The sequence below is a fragment of the Belonocnema kinseyi genome, chromosome 2, assembly GCF_010883055.1.
Source record: "Belonocnema kinseyi isolate 2016_QV_RU_SX_M_011 chromosome 2, B_treatae_v1, whole genome shotgun sequence".
In the NCBI taxonomy this organism is placed as follows: Eukaryota; Metazoa; Arthropoda; class Insecta; order Hymenoptera; family Cynipidae; genus Belonocnema; species Belonocnema kinseyi.
The window spans coordinates 104108-120005 of NC_046658.1; the positions used below are offsets into that span (position 1 = coordinate 104108).

Below are 15898 nucleotides of genomic sequence, written 5' to 3' on the forward strand. Positions count from 1 at the left end.
CTTACTTCAAACATTAAAATAAAGCAACATAAATAACAAAAATAATTCAGCAGTATTAAAATGTAATGCAAGGCAACTGTGAATCAAACATTGGAAAAAAATAATACAGTGGTCACGTGAACATCTACTTTCTGGAACTTTTAAATTAAATTTTAGTCAAATATAAATTTAAAAATACAAAATTAATATAGGTTATAGAAATACAGGATGATATACTGCTTTCTAGCTAGCTAATTTAATTCAGAGACCATATAAATCTCCCTTACCGACATTCTATAGATATAGTGGTTTATGCTATGTTTGCAGAATATTCTCAATGACGTCATCGAATTCCGACAACGCAATTTTTTTTGGAAACAACTTCAAGGTTATTTTTAATATTGCATTACTTTCTTTTTTGCATTTTTCAATATTATATAGCACAAGTGTCTATTATAACTTAGAACCTTCTAGAACAATTAGACAAAGATGAGATATATTATTAGATAAGGATGGTAAATGATATGCAGCTTGTATAGTTCAGGGAGAAAGAGAGAGATAGAGAGCTATGTATTAAAAAATGTTTTAGCACAAAAATAATTTTCAAAAATTTACAAGTCGATAGAAGAGTTTGCGATTGAGCGACTCGAAACTAGTTACAAATCTCACAGCATGCCTCTTCAAAATGAATTACATCATATAAACATTTTTGCATGAATCTTGAAGAATGCCAACAAATTCTTAAGAGATCCTTTTAAAAATAGTGGGTTACTATAACAGATTTAGACTTAACAACAGGTAGTCTCCTAGTATTGAATCAACTATTTAGATATGAAGAACGTATAATTTGAAAGCTCTTGTTAGAATTTACGTATTTGCAATAAAGTATGAAGAATGATAAGAATAAATTCAGCCATATTAAAATTTAGTGTAAGAAAAATGTGAATCGAACACAGGAAAAAATTATACAGTGATTACTTGAACATCTACTTTCTGTAACTCTTAAATAAAAAATTTAGTGATTTAAAAAAAATTTTTAAATGCAAAAATAATAATATAGTATATGGAAATAGAGGATAATATATTGCTTTCTAGTTGAATAACTTAGTTCAGAGATCATAAAATCCAAACCATAGAAACCTACCTTACCGATATTGTACAGCTGTAGTGGCTGGTACGTGCTGTATTTCCAGAATATTCTTAATGACATCATGAAATTATACTGCGCAATTTTATTTGTAAACAACTTCAAGGATATTTTTCAATTGCACACTAAACTTTTTAGGCTGCAAAAACGTTATGTATTAAAAAGTTATGTATTAAAAATTGTTTTAAATCGAAAATAGTTTTCTAAAATTTTCAAGACTGTAGAAGGTTTTGCAATTGAGCGACTCGAAACCAGTTACAAATCTCACAGCATGCCTCATCAAAATGAATTACATCATATAAAAAAATTGTGCACGAATCTTGGACAATGCCAACAGATTCTCAAGAGATCCTTTTACGAACAGTGGGTCACTGTGGCAGATTTAGAATTAATACCAGATAGCCACGTAGTATTGAATCAAACTATTTTGAGATGAAGAACGTATAATATGAAAGTTCTTATTAGAATTTACGTACTTGCAATGAAGCAAAATAAATAACAAAAATAATTCAGCAGTATTAAAATGTAATGCAGGACAACTGTGAATGAAAAATTGGGAAAAATGATACAGTGGTCACGTGAACATCTACTCTCTGGAACTTTTAAATCCAAATTCAGTCAAATAGAAATTAAAAAATAAAAAGATTAATATAGTTTATAGAAATCGAGGATGATATATTGCGTTCTAGCTAGGCAATTTAATTCAGAGACCATATAAATCTACCTTACCGAAATTCTATAGATGTAGTGATTTATGCTATGTTTCCAGAATATTCTCAATGACGTCATCGAATTCCGACTACGCAATTTTTTTTGTAAACAACTTCAAGGTTATTTTTAATGTTGCATTACTTTTTTTTGCGTTTCTCAATATTATAATATTAGATAAGGATGGTAAATGATATGCAGCAAGTATAGTTTAGGAAGATAGAGAGATGGGGAGCCATGTATTTAAATAATGTTTTTAATCAAAAATAATTTTGTAATATTGCAGAAGGCTTTGCGATTGAGCGAATTGAAAAATACCAATTAATTCTTAAGAGTTCCTAGTACATACAGTTGATCACTGTAACAGATTTTTGAATTTTATATTGATATAGCTAGGATGTTAAATCAACCACTTGAGATGAAGAAAATACAATTTGAAAACGCTTGCTTTCTTATAGTTGTAACCACGCTTTTTCTCTTGTTGAATCTTGAACTAGACTAAATCAAGTTAAATAAGCTCTTAAAATACATATAGAAGAATCAGAAAATAATATAGGTGGTTGAGAAGGATATGATAATGATTTAGATTAGGTAAATAGGTTCTGAAAATTTTAGATGGAATGATAACTTATACTAAATCTTCGGTTTTATGAGGTGATTTCTTAAACTACAATTAATCCAGGTGAAGGAATCAATAAATACACATACATTTCGAAAATTGAATTTATTTAACTTATTTCATTACAATAAACGTATAACAATTATATACAGAATTTTAAAGCTTATTGCTTACTTTGTACAGTGTTGGTTTCATTCCATCAATGTTAAAAAAAATTAATTACAAGGAATCTTGAATAAATAATTCCGTGTACATTATTTACGTTTCCAGCTGGTTGATCTATTAAAAGAAAGCGCAATCGATCCACAAACTTTTTGGGATCTTCCCAGTGATCTAACATTTTAGATTTTTCTTTTATTTTATATTCTAAGGAAAGGTCACTTTCAGCATCAGCTTCCTCCTCATCATAGTCATTATCATGTTCATTAATATCCTAATCAGCAGCATCATCTTATGGCTCTACTTTTTGCTTCTTCACAAGTGTTTTCCCTTCATCTTTAGACTTATGAGTAATGCATGATAGATTCCTCAGTGGAGAAAATTGTGGTTTCCATGCTTTTTGAATAGCTTGTTTCTGGTCCAGTTTGAAAATCTTATGCTTTGGAGGAATTGTTTTCATCTCCTTATCAGTCAGACTGTCAGATTCTTGCATTGGTCTTAAACTTCGAGTTACCTTTGAAATTTGATGAAAATCTCTTTCACCCTGCTTATGATTCTTCGCTGAGCAAGAGTATTTCTAATGTCTTTTTTTAAATTATCAAGTCTTTAGTAAGTTCTGGAACAATTTGAACAAGTGCTAGTCATCTTGCCACTGACACAGTATAAATGGCTGTTCATGGAATCTGAGATTATATATTCTCCTCCTCCGTCACCTCTCGTCATCCTCCTCGTCCTCAAGACTTGATATTTTTAAAAAAGACATGAGAAATACTCTTGCTCAGCCAAGAATCATAAGCCATGTGAAAGAGATTTTTATCAAATTTCAAAGGTAACTCGAAGAATAAGACCAGTGCAAGAATCTGACAGTCTGACTGATAAGGAGAGGAAAGCAATTCCTCGAAAGCATAAGATTTTGAATCTGATCGTGGCCAGATCGGGCAGAATTTGACCCAAATCAGGCTATCTACATGGGGCCAGACTCGAAATGAAACACGACGCCCGATCGGGGCCCAAGCGCTGCGCCCAGAGATAACCATGTCTGGCCCCCATCGGGCCCGTATGAATTTATTTTTCTTATTCTTAATTAAAAGGGATTCTTAAATAAAATAATATTAAAATCGAATATATCACCTCCTTAACTGAAATTTGAAAATATAAATATCAGGTTATCTAACAGATGCGATATGAAAATATTCGATTATGTCAGACACTTTTTTTCGAGCAAACGGAAAAAGTCAAACGACGCAATATAACAGCCAGCAATAGTGTACGATAAACCATTTAAGTATTTTGCAATATATTTTTAGTTCTAATTTTTAAATTGAAGTTGCTTACAATTTCTACATTGAACTTAATTGTAAAAAGTTATTTCGAAATAAGTGGATTATAATATCGCACAGGTTCTTTAAGTTATTTTTACTAAAGCGAATATGAATAAGAAGGTTGTATTTACATTCCGTTTGTATCAAATCATCTAAAAATACGTGAAAATAAATATGCTTATGACGTCATTGTTGATCTAATTCGTTTTCACATCCAACAAATAAAATCATACTTTTGCTACTTTTCTTATGAATAAATAACCTCATTTCGAGGTTAGGTTTCATCTTAACATTTATATATATTATATATGATATATTGCTTTCTAGCTAGCTAATTTAATTCAGAGACCATAGAAATCTACCTTACCGATATATTCTATAGATGTTGTGGCAAAGAGATAAAGATAGATAAAGATGGTAAATCGTATGCAGCAGGTTTTATTTATTTTTGACGCTTGACACTTTTCATTGAAACTTGGGCGATATGGGGTCAACCCACTTTAGTCTCTGAAATTAATGGAGCGCCATCTACTGGCAAGCTTAGCTTTTAAGCCGGAGTCTAGAGGGAGCCAAATTTAACAACAACAGCATTATACACACAATAATTGATAGTCCAGAGGTCGGATTCACCGGAAAAATGTCCACGAAGCTCGTCATCCATTTCAGCCAGATCTTTAGGCTTGAGAGAAACATTGGTGTTGATGTTTCTCCGGGTCGTAAAGCATCGCTCTTCATCTATTGGATGCTTGTCCGCGGTTGGTCTTAGTGTCGCCTCTCTTTCTTTGTTGCCGGCTTGTTCTAGCTGTGGTAGTGTAGGCGTTCCGCTTACATAGCCCCTTTTACGGAGTAGTTCAGCATGGTTTCGCAGACGTTGCTGCGAAAAGTGCGATAGCTCCGGGTCTTTCTCGCACCACAGAACATGCAGTCTTGCCATGCACCCCCGTTCACGGGCCACACTCGCATCGTAGCAGTCTAGCAAGTCGTGATTCAGTCGCTCCGTCCACCCAAAGGTCACGAGATCCCGCCGATTCATCGCATTGAATCCATTTTCATTGGCTCCCCCAGCTCTAGATTGGTCGGCATTGTTGGCCGACTCATTGTCGGGAGCCCTGCGCGTTCTGTTGTTTTGAACCGCACTTATTAGAACTATGTTTGGTGTTGTCATTGTTGTTCCCACGAGAAGCTAGGGAAAGGGGTTCGTCCATCCTTGTAGAGCCCCGCATGCAAGGATAAAGCTTCTTACTCTGAGAGGTCGCCTGGTATCCCAGAGTCACCGTTCTAGACACCTCACCCAGGTGCCATTCAGCTTTCGGCACGGTTTTCACACCTCCGCTTGGGGGTTAATTCCTTCGGGACCACCCCTGGACAATTGTCCGCGACTGCCTATTTATTTTTGTAACCATATTCAGCAGAAACCCTTGGTACAGGGACCCTCTATCCGCAACCCGAGAACGCGTTCGGTGGCTTTGTCATAGGCCCTTCAGTTTGATTCTAGAGGAATCAAAACCGAACCGAATGTTAACTTGAAATTCTGGCCCCTATAAATGGATTTACATAACTACGATTTAAAACAACTGTTGGTTCTAAGAAAAACCAAGATTTTTAGTTGTTATACATAATAGTGCATTTTAATATACGTGTTCAATACTTCACTTTCAATGCTTGATTCACAGTTTCTTTTTATTAAATTTTAATACTGCTGAATTTATTTTTGTTATTTATGATGCTTTATTTTAATGTTTAACGTAAGTAAATTTAACCTTTGTTCGCAGATCACTCTATTATGTGAAAAATGATTTCAACGTTTCTTAGTCAACTCTAATATTTATGGAGCTGATTTATTTTATTTTCAAATTGTATTTTCTTGATCTCAAATGGCTCAATTGACATCCTAGCTATATCAATATTATATTCTAAATCTGTTACAGTGATCCACTGTCGAATAAAAACATTTTCTAATGCATAGCTCTCTCTCTCTCTTTCCATCTCTTCCTCTCCCTAAACTATACCTGCTGCATATGATTTACCATCTTTATCAATTTATATCCTCTCTTTGTTGCAATTATCTAGAAGGTTCTAAGTTATAATCGACACGTGTGGTATATAATATTGAAAAACGCAAAAAAGTAATGCAACATTAAAAATAACCTTAAAGTTGTTTTCGAAGAAAACTACGTGGTAGGAATTCGATGACGTCATTGAGAATATTTTGGAAACGTAACATAAGCCACAACATCTATAGAATATATCGGTAAGGTAGATTTCTATGGTCTCTGAATTTAATTAGCTAGCTTGAAAGCCATATATCATCCTCGATTTCTATAAACTGTATTAATTTTTGTATTTTTTATATCACTAAATTTTTACTTAAGAGTTTCACAGTTTCCTTAGACTAAATCTTAATACTGTTGAATTATTTTTGTTATTTATGTTGCTTTATTTTAATGTTTGAAGTAAGCAAATTGAATCTTTTTAGATTATTACTCTATTATGTGAAAGAGGTTTCAACGTTTCTTAGTCAAACTCTAATATTTAGAGAGCTGATTTTATTTGATAAAATGTAGCAAGCGTTTTAAATTGTATTTTCTTCATCTCAAGTGGTTGATTTAACATCCTAGCTATATCAATATAAAATTCTAAACCTTACCTATTACCTATTATTATATAACCTCTCTGTCAAAATATTCTAGAACCTTCTGCATTATAATCCACACGTGCGGATATAATTTTTTAACATCGCATAAATGTAGTGCGTCATTGAAAATAACCTTGAAGTTCTTTGCGAAACAATTTCGCAGTGGGAATTTGATATGATTAGTTATAGAAGATTCAGCATTATAGAGAAAATTTTAACGCTGAATTAAATCATCCTTGATTTTCTACAGATTGTATTATATAATAGCCTTAGTGGATGATTGAAAAAATTCAAATATTTTATTATATTAATTTGTAACATTTTAGAACTTTTAGTTTAAATCTTTAATATTTAAAAGGTAAAAAACTGATCTTTCTAAATGAGAGCTGAAAACCAAGCATATATATGTGGATAAAAGAGCATGCGACCTCAGCTCGAATAGCGTTGCATGACACAAAGAGCGATAAGCGTCGGGCAGTGTACTTTTGGTATTTACTAAACGTCCATGAAAGGTCTCGAATCAAATTCATGCTGTATATAATCTCTCTCTCGAGTCTCGAAATTGTTTTCAGTATCTTGTTACATATACCTCGTCCATAGGATGACGGACCTAGCATATGGAAAAGAATGAATACGAAAGCGAACGATTGCGAGCTGTAAAAAAGACGTGATCTCTCTATAGAATGATAGCATAGAATAATGAAATGTGTGCAGCCTCAGGCTGCTGATGTATGAATGCTACTGCGAGTTTAAACGCGTGTAGCTGTTATCGCTGGTCCTCGCTCGCTACTTGATACTAGAATAAAGCGACAAGCATCCCTGAGTATATGACCTAACATAAGAAATTATTTTTTATTCCTTTCTTGCCTTTAATTAACTCTATAGATATACTTTTTTAATTCTAATTACTTTTCTCGAAGATAGTAGACTGTAGAAGTATGTTTTTCACAGGCAGAAACTTTTACTTAAACCATCATCTATCAGGAATTTTCAAATCAAATTAATAAGCAAAACAAGATGCCATACGTAGCTCTCCATATAAAATTTAACCTATACACCTGCATCTTTTGTGCATTTAACAAACAACTTATCTCGAAGGAAGCAATAAATCATCCTTATTTTTCTCATTTAACCTTGACACATGCACGTGATAACCTTGAACCTGTTTACATGAATTTGGCTACAGACTATTGCGTATTCGTGACGTCATCAGGATCCTTGGAGAAAGATCTCAAACCTTAGCACGGACACGAACCCTTTTTTCCCGAAAATTTAGCACGGACACGAACCACTGCAGTTCGAAGCTTCTCGATGCCGGTATGGTAGGAATTGTGAGCCAGAACCCGCCCTATACATCTACTAATGTTAAACTAATCGAGTAGAAATTGATCTTCTTTGGGTTGAAGATTCATCATTTTAGTCGAAAATTTAATTCTTTTGTTGAAAATTCTTTCTTTCTTTTGTTAAAAATTAATCTTTCTTGTTGAACCTTCCTCTAATTGTTTTAAGGGTGAACTACCTTTTACAAATTAATTTTTTTTGGTTGAAGATTCATTATTTTAGTTAAAAATTTATCTCTGGTTTTTGGTTGAAACTTTATCTACTTATTTAAAAGTTTAACTATTTTGTTAAAATGTTGTGTTTTTGGAAGAAAAAGTAACTATTTGGTTGCAAACTCGTTAATTTTTTTAAAGTGAAAATTAAACTTTTTCATTGTCAGTGTAAACGGTTTTGTTAAACATTTGGCTTTTTAATGAAAGATTTGGATCTACAACCGAGTAGTTTAAGTTTAACTGAATAGTTAAATGTTCAACCTAAAAATATAAATTTTAAACTGAATGGCCATATTTTCAAAACAAAAATATTAATCTTAAACCAAAAAGGGTTGCATTAAAAAAAAAAGAATTCTCAATGGAAACGTAATGGTGGACATCTTAAAACAAAAAGAAAACATTTTCAACAAAATATTGAAATTTTCTACCAGGGTTGAATTTTCAAACCAGTATGAAAATTTTCAACAAAGTAGTTGAATTTTTAACCTGCAAATATGGATTTTCGATAGAAAATGTAATATTTGATATTTAAACGAACGTAGATGCTGCCAACAGATGCATTGTAAAAATCAGGAAACGAATTTGCAATCATAAAGATTAATTTTCTATCAGAGATTCGAATTTAAACCAAAAGTAGCAAAGTTACTTTCTCACAAAAAAAATTAATGTATTTCCGAAAAAAATAGTAAATTTTTTAACCAAAGAGATGAATTTTTAACTAAAATTATGAATTTTTCAACTAGAAAGATTATTTTTCTGTAAAACAGTTATGACACCTTTACCCTCCACTTACCACCAAAAACCACATTTTTACAACACCTTCACCCCACAAGAAAAGTTTTCAAGTGTTTATTTGTTGAAAGTGTTATTTTTAATACAAAATTTCATTAATTTCAATGCAATTTGAAATATAATAATTATTACTTTAATTTTAAACAAAATATTTATTTTTTTCATAAACTTTAATGTGAAAAGTCCAGGGGAAAGTGAGAGACTTAACTGAGCCCGATATTCGATAATTCTAAGAAATTTTCGTTCAATATAATCTAATTTTTTCCAACTTTGTAAGGATTTATCTACTCTTGTAATCAAAATTCATAAAGTAATCATATATTGCGTTATTCATTACAAAGTAGTGTAATGATTTTGTATAAATCGGAGTTTACCAGGTGGCATCAAGCTTATTACATGTGTTTTTCTACCTATGACGACATTGATGATTATAATAAGTGTTGAAAAATTTTGCTAAATTGATTTACAAAAATTGTGGTGTGAAAATGCAAAGTTCATTATTTAATGAATATGATTATCATCAACGTGAGTTACAAAATTGTAATAAATGATATTCATCAATATATTGTGTAAATTAATTTCTAATAAAAAAAGCTCATTCGGAATAAAATAGTTTAATTTCATTTTTTACCAAAAAATATAAAAGTCGTTGAAATCCTATCATAAAAGATTTATTACAGTTTCAGATAAAGAACTAATCTCCTGGTGTCTTCTATTATTTTATACTAATATTGTGTAACATTCATTAAATATATATAAAATAGAAACGATAGGCTTTTGATTTATGCTTTTTCATAAAAAGACAAATAGGCGCGCGCCACGGCTGAACGACAACATTTTAGAGCTAGCTCGCTCAAGCAAATTTTTAATAGGATTCCACATTTCATATAATTGGAAAACGTATATTGCATTTTTGTACCACAAATATGAATAAGATATATTTACAATGTTTCAGTAAGTGCATTTCGTAGTCTTTATGATTGCAGTACACATGATATATTATGAAAGTACTCATAATTATCTAACTTTCCAGTGGGCATAAATTTTTAGAACGTAATTGGAACGTCCTAAACATGTTTTTTGGACCTACAAGTCAAAAGCTGTTATTTGAACGTTTTAAAAACTGTCCTAAGTCAGACAAAATAATGTTCTAAAACGTTTTATGATCGAATTACGTCTTTAAAACGTCTCTGGAATATTGTATGTTAACGGAACGTTATATGGACTGACTTGGGACATTTTTAAACCGTTCTAAAGATGTTCTTTAACGATTGTGCCCACTGAGTTACGATCGTATGGTTAAATCAATGATACTATTTCTATCAGTGTACGTCGAAGAAACGTTTGTAAGACGTTTCAATTACGTTCTTAAAGTTCGTGCCCACTGGTTTGTAACAAGTTCAAATAATTCCACGAACTGGGTTTCCCGATAGATAAAAAACACGTTGAATATTTACTGAACAATTTCCAATCGTGTGACTGATACAGACTAGTCTACACCTGTTCATGTTCACTCACGTGACGAGTTATTATACAATAAAATTAAATCTGTACACAAGCAACGGCGTGTAGAATTTCCATTACTACATAATAATTGTATAATATGTATATTATGCAGTCATACGCGCGCAGTATGTACATAAAGCAAACACCCGAGATCGATACTAGAAATTCAATCCAGTGGGAAGAAAATTTTAGAACGTAATTGGAACGTCCTAAAAACGTTTCTTGGACGTACAAGTCAAAATACATCATTTTAGCGTTTTAAAAACTGTCCTAAGTCAGGCCAAATAACGTTCTAAAAACATTTTATGTTCGAAATACAGCTTTGAAATGTCTCTGCAATATTGCGTTTTTATGGAACGTTATATGGACTGACTTAGGACATTTATAAACCGTCCTAAAGATGATCTTTAACCCTTATGCCCACTGGGAAAAAACTAATTTAATGATATTCTGATTTATGGACACAATTAATTATATAAATAATCATTCCGTAAAATTGAATTTTCTTTTAAATAATTATTTATTTAGTTTCCTTTTTATTTTAGGATTTTTGGATGATGAAACTGTACAGATCATGTCTTTGCCGAGATGTGGAGTTAAAGATAAAGTAGGACCAAGTTCTGACGGCAGATCAAAAAGATATGCCCTTCAAGGTATGATAATATATAATATATGATTATATAATTGTGATAATTTGTATTATTATTAGTATATTATTAAGCTATGTCAGTGTAAATGTTTCTACCCGGTGGGCAAAAGCGTTAAAGAACATCTTTAGTACGGCTTAAAAAGGTCCTAAGTCAGTCCATATAACGTTCCATAAACATACAATGTTCCAGATACGTTTTAAAGACTTGTACATCCAAGAAACGTTGTTAGGACGATCCAATTACGTTCTAAAATGTTTTGCCTAATGGGTAAGTAATAAATGTGGATGACCGCATGAAAAAGGCCCTTACTGTCGGGCCCTTACCATTAATTTTATGGCCTGGTTTCAGGCCCTCAATACTGTTTTATCGCTGCAAATAACAACATTTGTTTTGCATCCCAGTGGGCACAACATTTTAGAACTTAATTGGAACGTCCTAAAAACATTTTTTGGATGTGCAAGTCAAAAGACGTTATATGAACATTTTAAAACTGTCCTAAGTCAGAGCAAATAATGTTCTAAAAACGTTTTATGTTCGAATTACGCCTTTAAAGCGTCTCTGAAACATTGTAGGTGTATAGAACGTTATATGGACTGACCTAGGTCATTTTAAAGCCGTTCTGAAGATGTTCTTTAACGCTTGTGACCATTGGGACGTCCTTAAAACGTTTCTTGGACGTACAATTCAAAAGACGTCATTTGAGCGTTTTAAAAACTGTCCTAAGTCAGGCCAAATATTGGTCTAAAAAAGTTTTATGTTCGAAATACGTCTTTAAAACGTCTCTGGAACATTGTATGTTAATGGAACGTTATCTGGACTGACTTAGGACATGTTAAAGCCGTTCTAAAGATGTTCTTTGACGCTTGTACCCATTGGGTAGGTATAAGCGTTAAAGAACATCTATAGAACGGCTTTAAAATGTCTTAAGTCAGTCCATAGAACGCTCCATAAACATACAATGTTGCAGAGACGTTTTAAAGACGTAATTCGAACATAAAAAGTTGTTAGAATATTATTTGGTCTGACTTAGGACAGCTGTTAAAACGTTCAAATGACGTCTTTTGACTTGTACGGCCAAGAAACGTTTTTAAGACGTTTCAATTACGTTCTCAAATTTCGTGCTCACTGGGATAGTACCTCAGGGGTTTCTCACCCGACCTTTTGCATTGATGCACTTAGTCTGAATCGCAGTATCGAACGCTGTCTTATTATCAGCTGTATCGCCAAAAATTTGCAGCGTGAGCTCTGAAAATAGGATAAAGTACACGTTCATTAAACTAGGGGGTGGCTCGCCATACAAATGCGCTGAGTCAGTTTTGTGAAGGATAGCAGAAAATGAAACACGGCGCCACTAGCGCGACGCTGTGATGATCGCGTATCCCGCGCTCATCTAGTTATGGGATCATGTAGAACTCAACCCTTTTTGCATGGTAAAGAAGAACACCGCCTTACCATAAAGGCCTAATCGCTAAATTTGAAACTATATTTCGCAATTTTTATTACTGTTCTCAAACTCTCTTATCTTTCGTTTGGCAAAAACGAGACAGGCGTGAGACAAGCCGAGAAAAGAACCAGAAAGCCTGTTTCTTTTCTCGGGTACATGAATGCGCTTAGAGTAAGTTAGCACATAAGACCTTACTTACTAGTTTCTATAGATGAGACAGATTTTCTGAGAAACATTTTTAATTTATATTGTATTTTGTCTAAAGTGTTCACAAGTATAAAATTTAACCCTCTTAAGAATCTGTCTCTGGAAAATGTACTTCTTTTAATAAAAGCTTGCTGCTTTAAAGAAACTGACACTCAGTCAGTCATAAGAAAGCTATTTAATTAGTTTTTCTAAGGAAAGAAGGGACCAAGACGCTAAAATAAATATTCCGTCAACGAAAACTGAAATCGTTTCCCATCGCTTTTTTAAAAGGAACACTAATAAAATAAGAAACTTCTCGGATCTCTGGTGAGTTCCGAGATAGTTTCACTTAAAAGTCTCATAGTACATTCAAGCCCTTAGTAATTTAACAACTAATAAAATATGTAACAGAAACCAATTTTTATTCCCTTCTTTCCTTAGTCAGACAGTTATGGTCAACTAAATCGTTGCCGCAACCCTAAGTGTCAAGAGTCAAGGTCAGAACTTTGATTGGCTTAAAAAATGATCTTCACTAAAAATCCTTGCTCTGGAACCTCGGAGGCTCAAAAAAGAGGAGACCGATTCTTGATATGAAGGGCAGAATTAGACTAGCTTTTGATTAGAGAAGTCGGGTTTTCTCTTCCGCGAGTAGCTTTTCATATTTTTAACTCGACATTCATTACGTTAATTGTATAAAATAACCTTCCTCTAAATAAATGATAAAAGTGGACGCATGTGATTATTTTTCTGTTTAAACCTATTTTTTCTTTTTTACTCACCTATCTTCATATGTCTTAAATTTTTTAAACGGATCCACGTTTACCTTTCGAGTCCGGCCGGTAATATCGCGACATATATAGAGGATGCGATACCCGGGTTGTGACAATGCCCAACATTTGACTGAAAGTTGATTGGAATCATGGAAGATTTAGTATTTTTCGCAGTTTTTGTGATATTTTGGACTTAGTAAATAATTTAAAAACTTTAAGTTTGAACTGAGCAATGATGGAGATATAAATTCAATATGGAGTAAAAACATCGATGCATAACTCCTGGCTATCGATCAGGGTACGACTGAACCCGCTAAAACTAAGTAAAAAAGTGTTTTTCACCGTTCCAAAAACTAAGTTTCAACATTGGCAAGAAGCAATTAAGCGTGATTAAAAGGATTTAATTGTTAAACCTGTACAGGTAGTGCGTGAAGATCACTTTTTAAAGGATCAGATAATTTGGAAAAAGGAACTTTTAGCTCCTGATGGAACGGTTATGGTGGTAAGTACAGTGAAAATCTTCTATAGTCCCAATTTCGAAGCTGAATCAGTGGGCCAAGCGAGGATCCCGAGATGGACTTGGGGGGGGGGGGTCACAATAGTTACCCTCTACCCTCCACTCTCAAGGGGGACGTTAATAATAATTTAAAAGTTATTCTTCGCCCAGTTCAAATCCGGGCTGAGGCAGATATTTTCTTGTTCTTAAAAAATTATTTGTTTGAAAAAATTGTTTTAACGAATCAAAACTTGTATTATTTATAAATAAGCCCTATCATTTTCAATCTCCTAAATTGAAGAGTAAATTAACAAGTTTACGAATGTTAAAAAATTATATCATTTCAAGCAATTTTAAGTTAAATCTTTGAAAACTGAAAGTTTAACATTTTTTATCGAACACTCTTTAAATTAGCAGGTAAATTATTTAAATTTTGAGTCGCTGCAAATGAATAATTGTTTAATTGTTATTTATATATAGAAATTTTTTAATCTTTTAAAACATTTTATAAAAGTATATTTTCTTACTAAAAAATCACTTCAAATATTTCCAGGTACCTCCAAAAAAATTCATGATCTCGAAATATTTTAGAATACCTAAAAACCTATCAAATTTTGTATTAAAATCTTTAAAAATCTACACTTTATTTTAAATGTTTTGTAATCTTTGCATTATTATTTTCACAGTTTTGGAAAATTTAAAATAATCTCTTGAAATTAATTTTTCAAAATAAAAAATTATTGTCAATTTTGTAAGGAATCTAAATAAATGTTTGCAATATATTGAAACCTTTCAAAATGCTTAAAAAGCTTCTACATTTTTTGTTTGAAATCTTAAAAAATCTAAATTTTGTTAACCATTTTTTGACATCCTTTAAAGCTTCAACTTATTTTTGAACTTGTTCAAAACTTCTAAATATCTCTTAATCTTATTCTATTTTTTTTTCAAATTCATAACTATTCAATTGTTATTTATTTCTAAAAATTTGTTATAGTTTTGAAATATTCCTAAATATTCTGCTGAAATTAATTTTTCGAAATAAAAGAATCATTTTGAATTTTACCAGAAAACTTAAAGACAATTTTTTTACTCTATTAAAACCTTTCATAATCCTTAAAAGGTTCACAATTTTATTTTAAAAAATTAGAAGTATTTCCTCAATGCACTCGCATTTTTTCTAAATAAATACATGTTTATCTGTTATTCACTCATCAAAATTCAAAATTTTCACTTATAAAGAAAATTTTTTTATTGGAATAATAAAATTAACATTGTAACGTTCTAAATTTAAGTTTAGCTCTCTGAAATTTTAACGATTCAAGGCTTTCTGTTTCAAAAAATTTAGTTTCGAATTGTTTAGTTTTAAATTATCCATTTTAAATAAACACTCAAACATTGCTGATTATTAAAAATTGCTCTTTTTCTTAATTAAAAATGTTCAAATTGAAAGGGTTAAAAATGGTATATTTTATACTGAAACAGCAGAATGTTTATAAAGTTACAGTGGAAAGTTTACGTTTGATTAACTACTAAGGCTTTTGAATTGAAGTAATTGAATTTTTAACATCAAAATCTGTAAATTGTTTAATTTTAACTGATTTAGAATCGCCCCATAAAATCATTTAATTATTGTTCAATTTCGAATACACGATCTATAGTTCAATTTTAAAAATCATTCATGAATTCATATTTACAGAACAAATTTCAATCGCTAAACCTTTTAATCTTTTATTAAGTAAGCCTTCAAAACTGCACTTTAAAATTTTTAAAATGGAAAATGTACCTTAAAAAATGAAAATCTAAAATGGAAAATTGTTATGGTAGAAGATTTTAGAATTACACAGTGTAAACTTAATGATTTCATGATTGAAAAAGTTAACAATTAGATTTAGCTATTAAAAAAAAGTTGAAATCAAACATATTTTAAATTGT

The 15898-nt window shown here is 31.7% G+C and overlaps 1 protein-coding gene across 9 annotated transcripts in view; it reads left to right on the forward strand.

The window, feature by feature from the left end:
- Positions 1 to 15898, forward strand: part of LOC117168109 (matrix metalloproteinase-14) — a 518894-nt gene that overhangs the window by 21926 nt on the left and 481070 nt on the right. For all 9 annotated transcript variants that reach the window (XM_033353498.1, XM_033353504.1, XM_033353503.1 and 6 more), the window contains exon 2: positions 10966 to 11073. In XM_033353498.1, coding sequence (XP_033209389.1) covers positions 10966 to 11073 — 108 coding nt within the window. The remainder of the gene's footprint in view (positions 1 to 10965; positions 11074 to 15898) is intronic.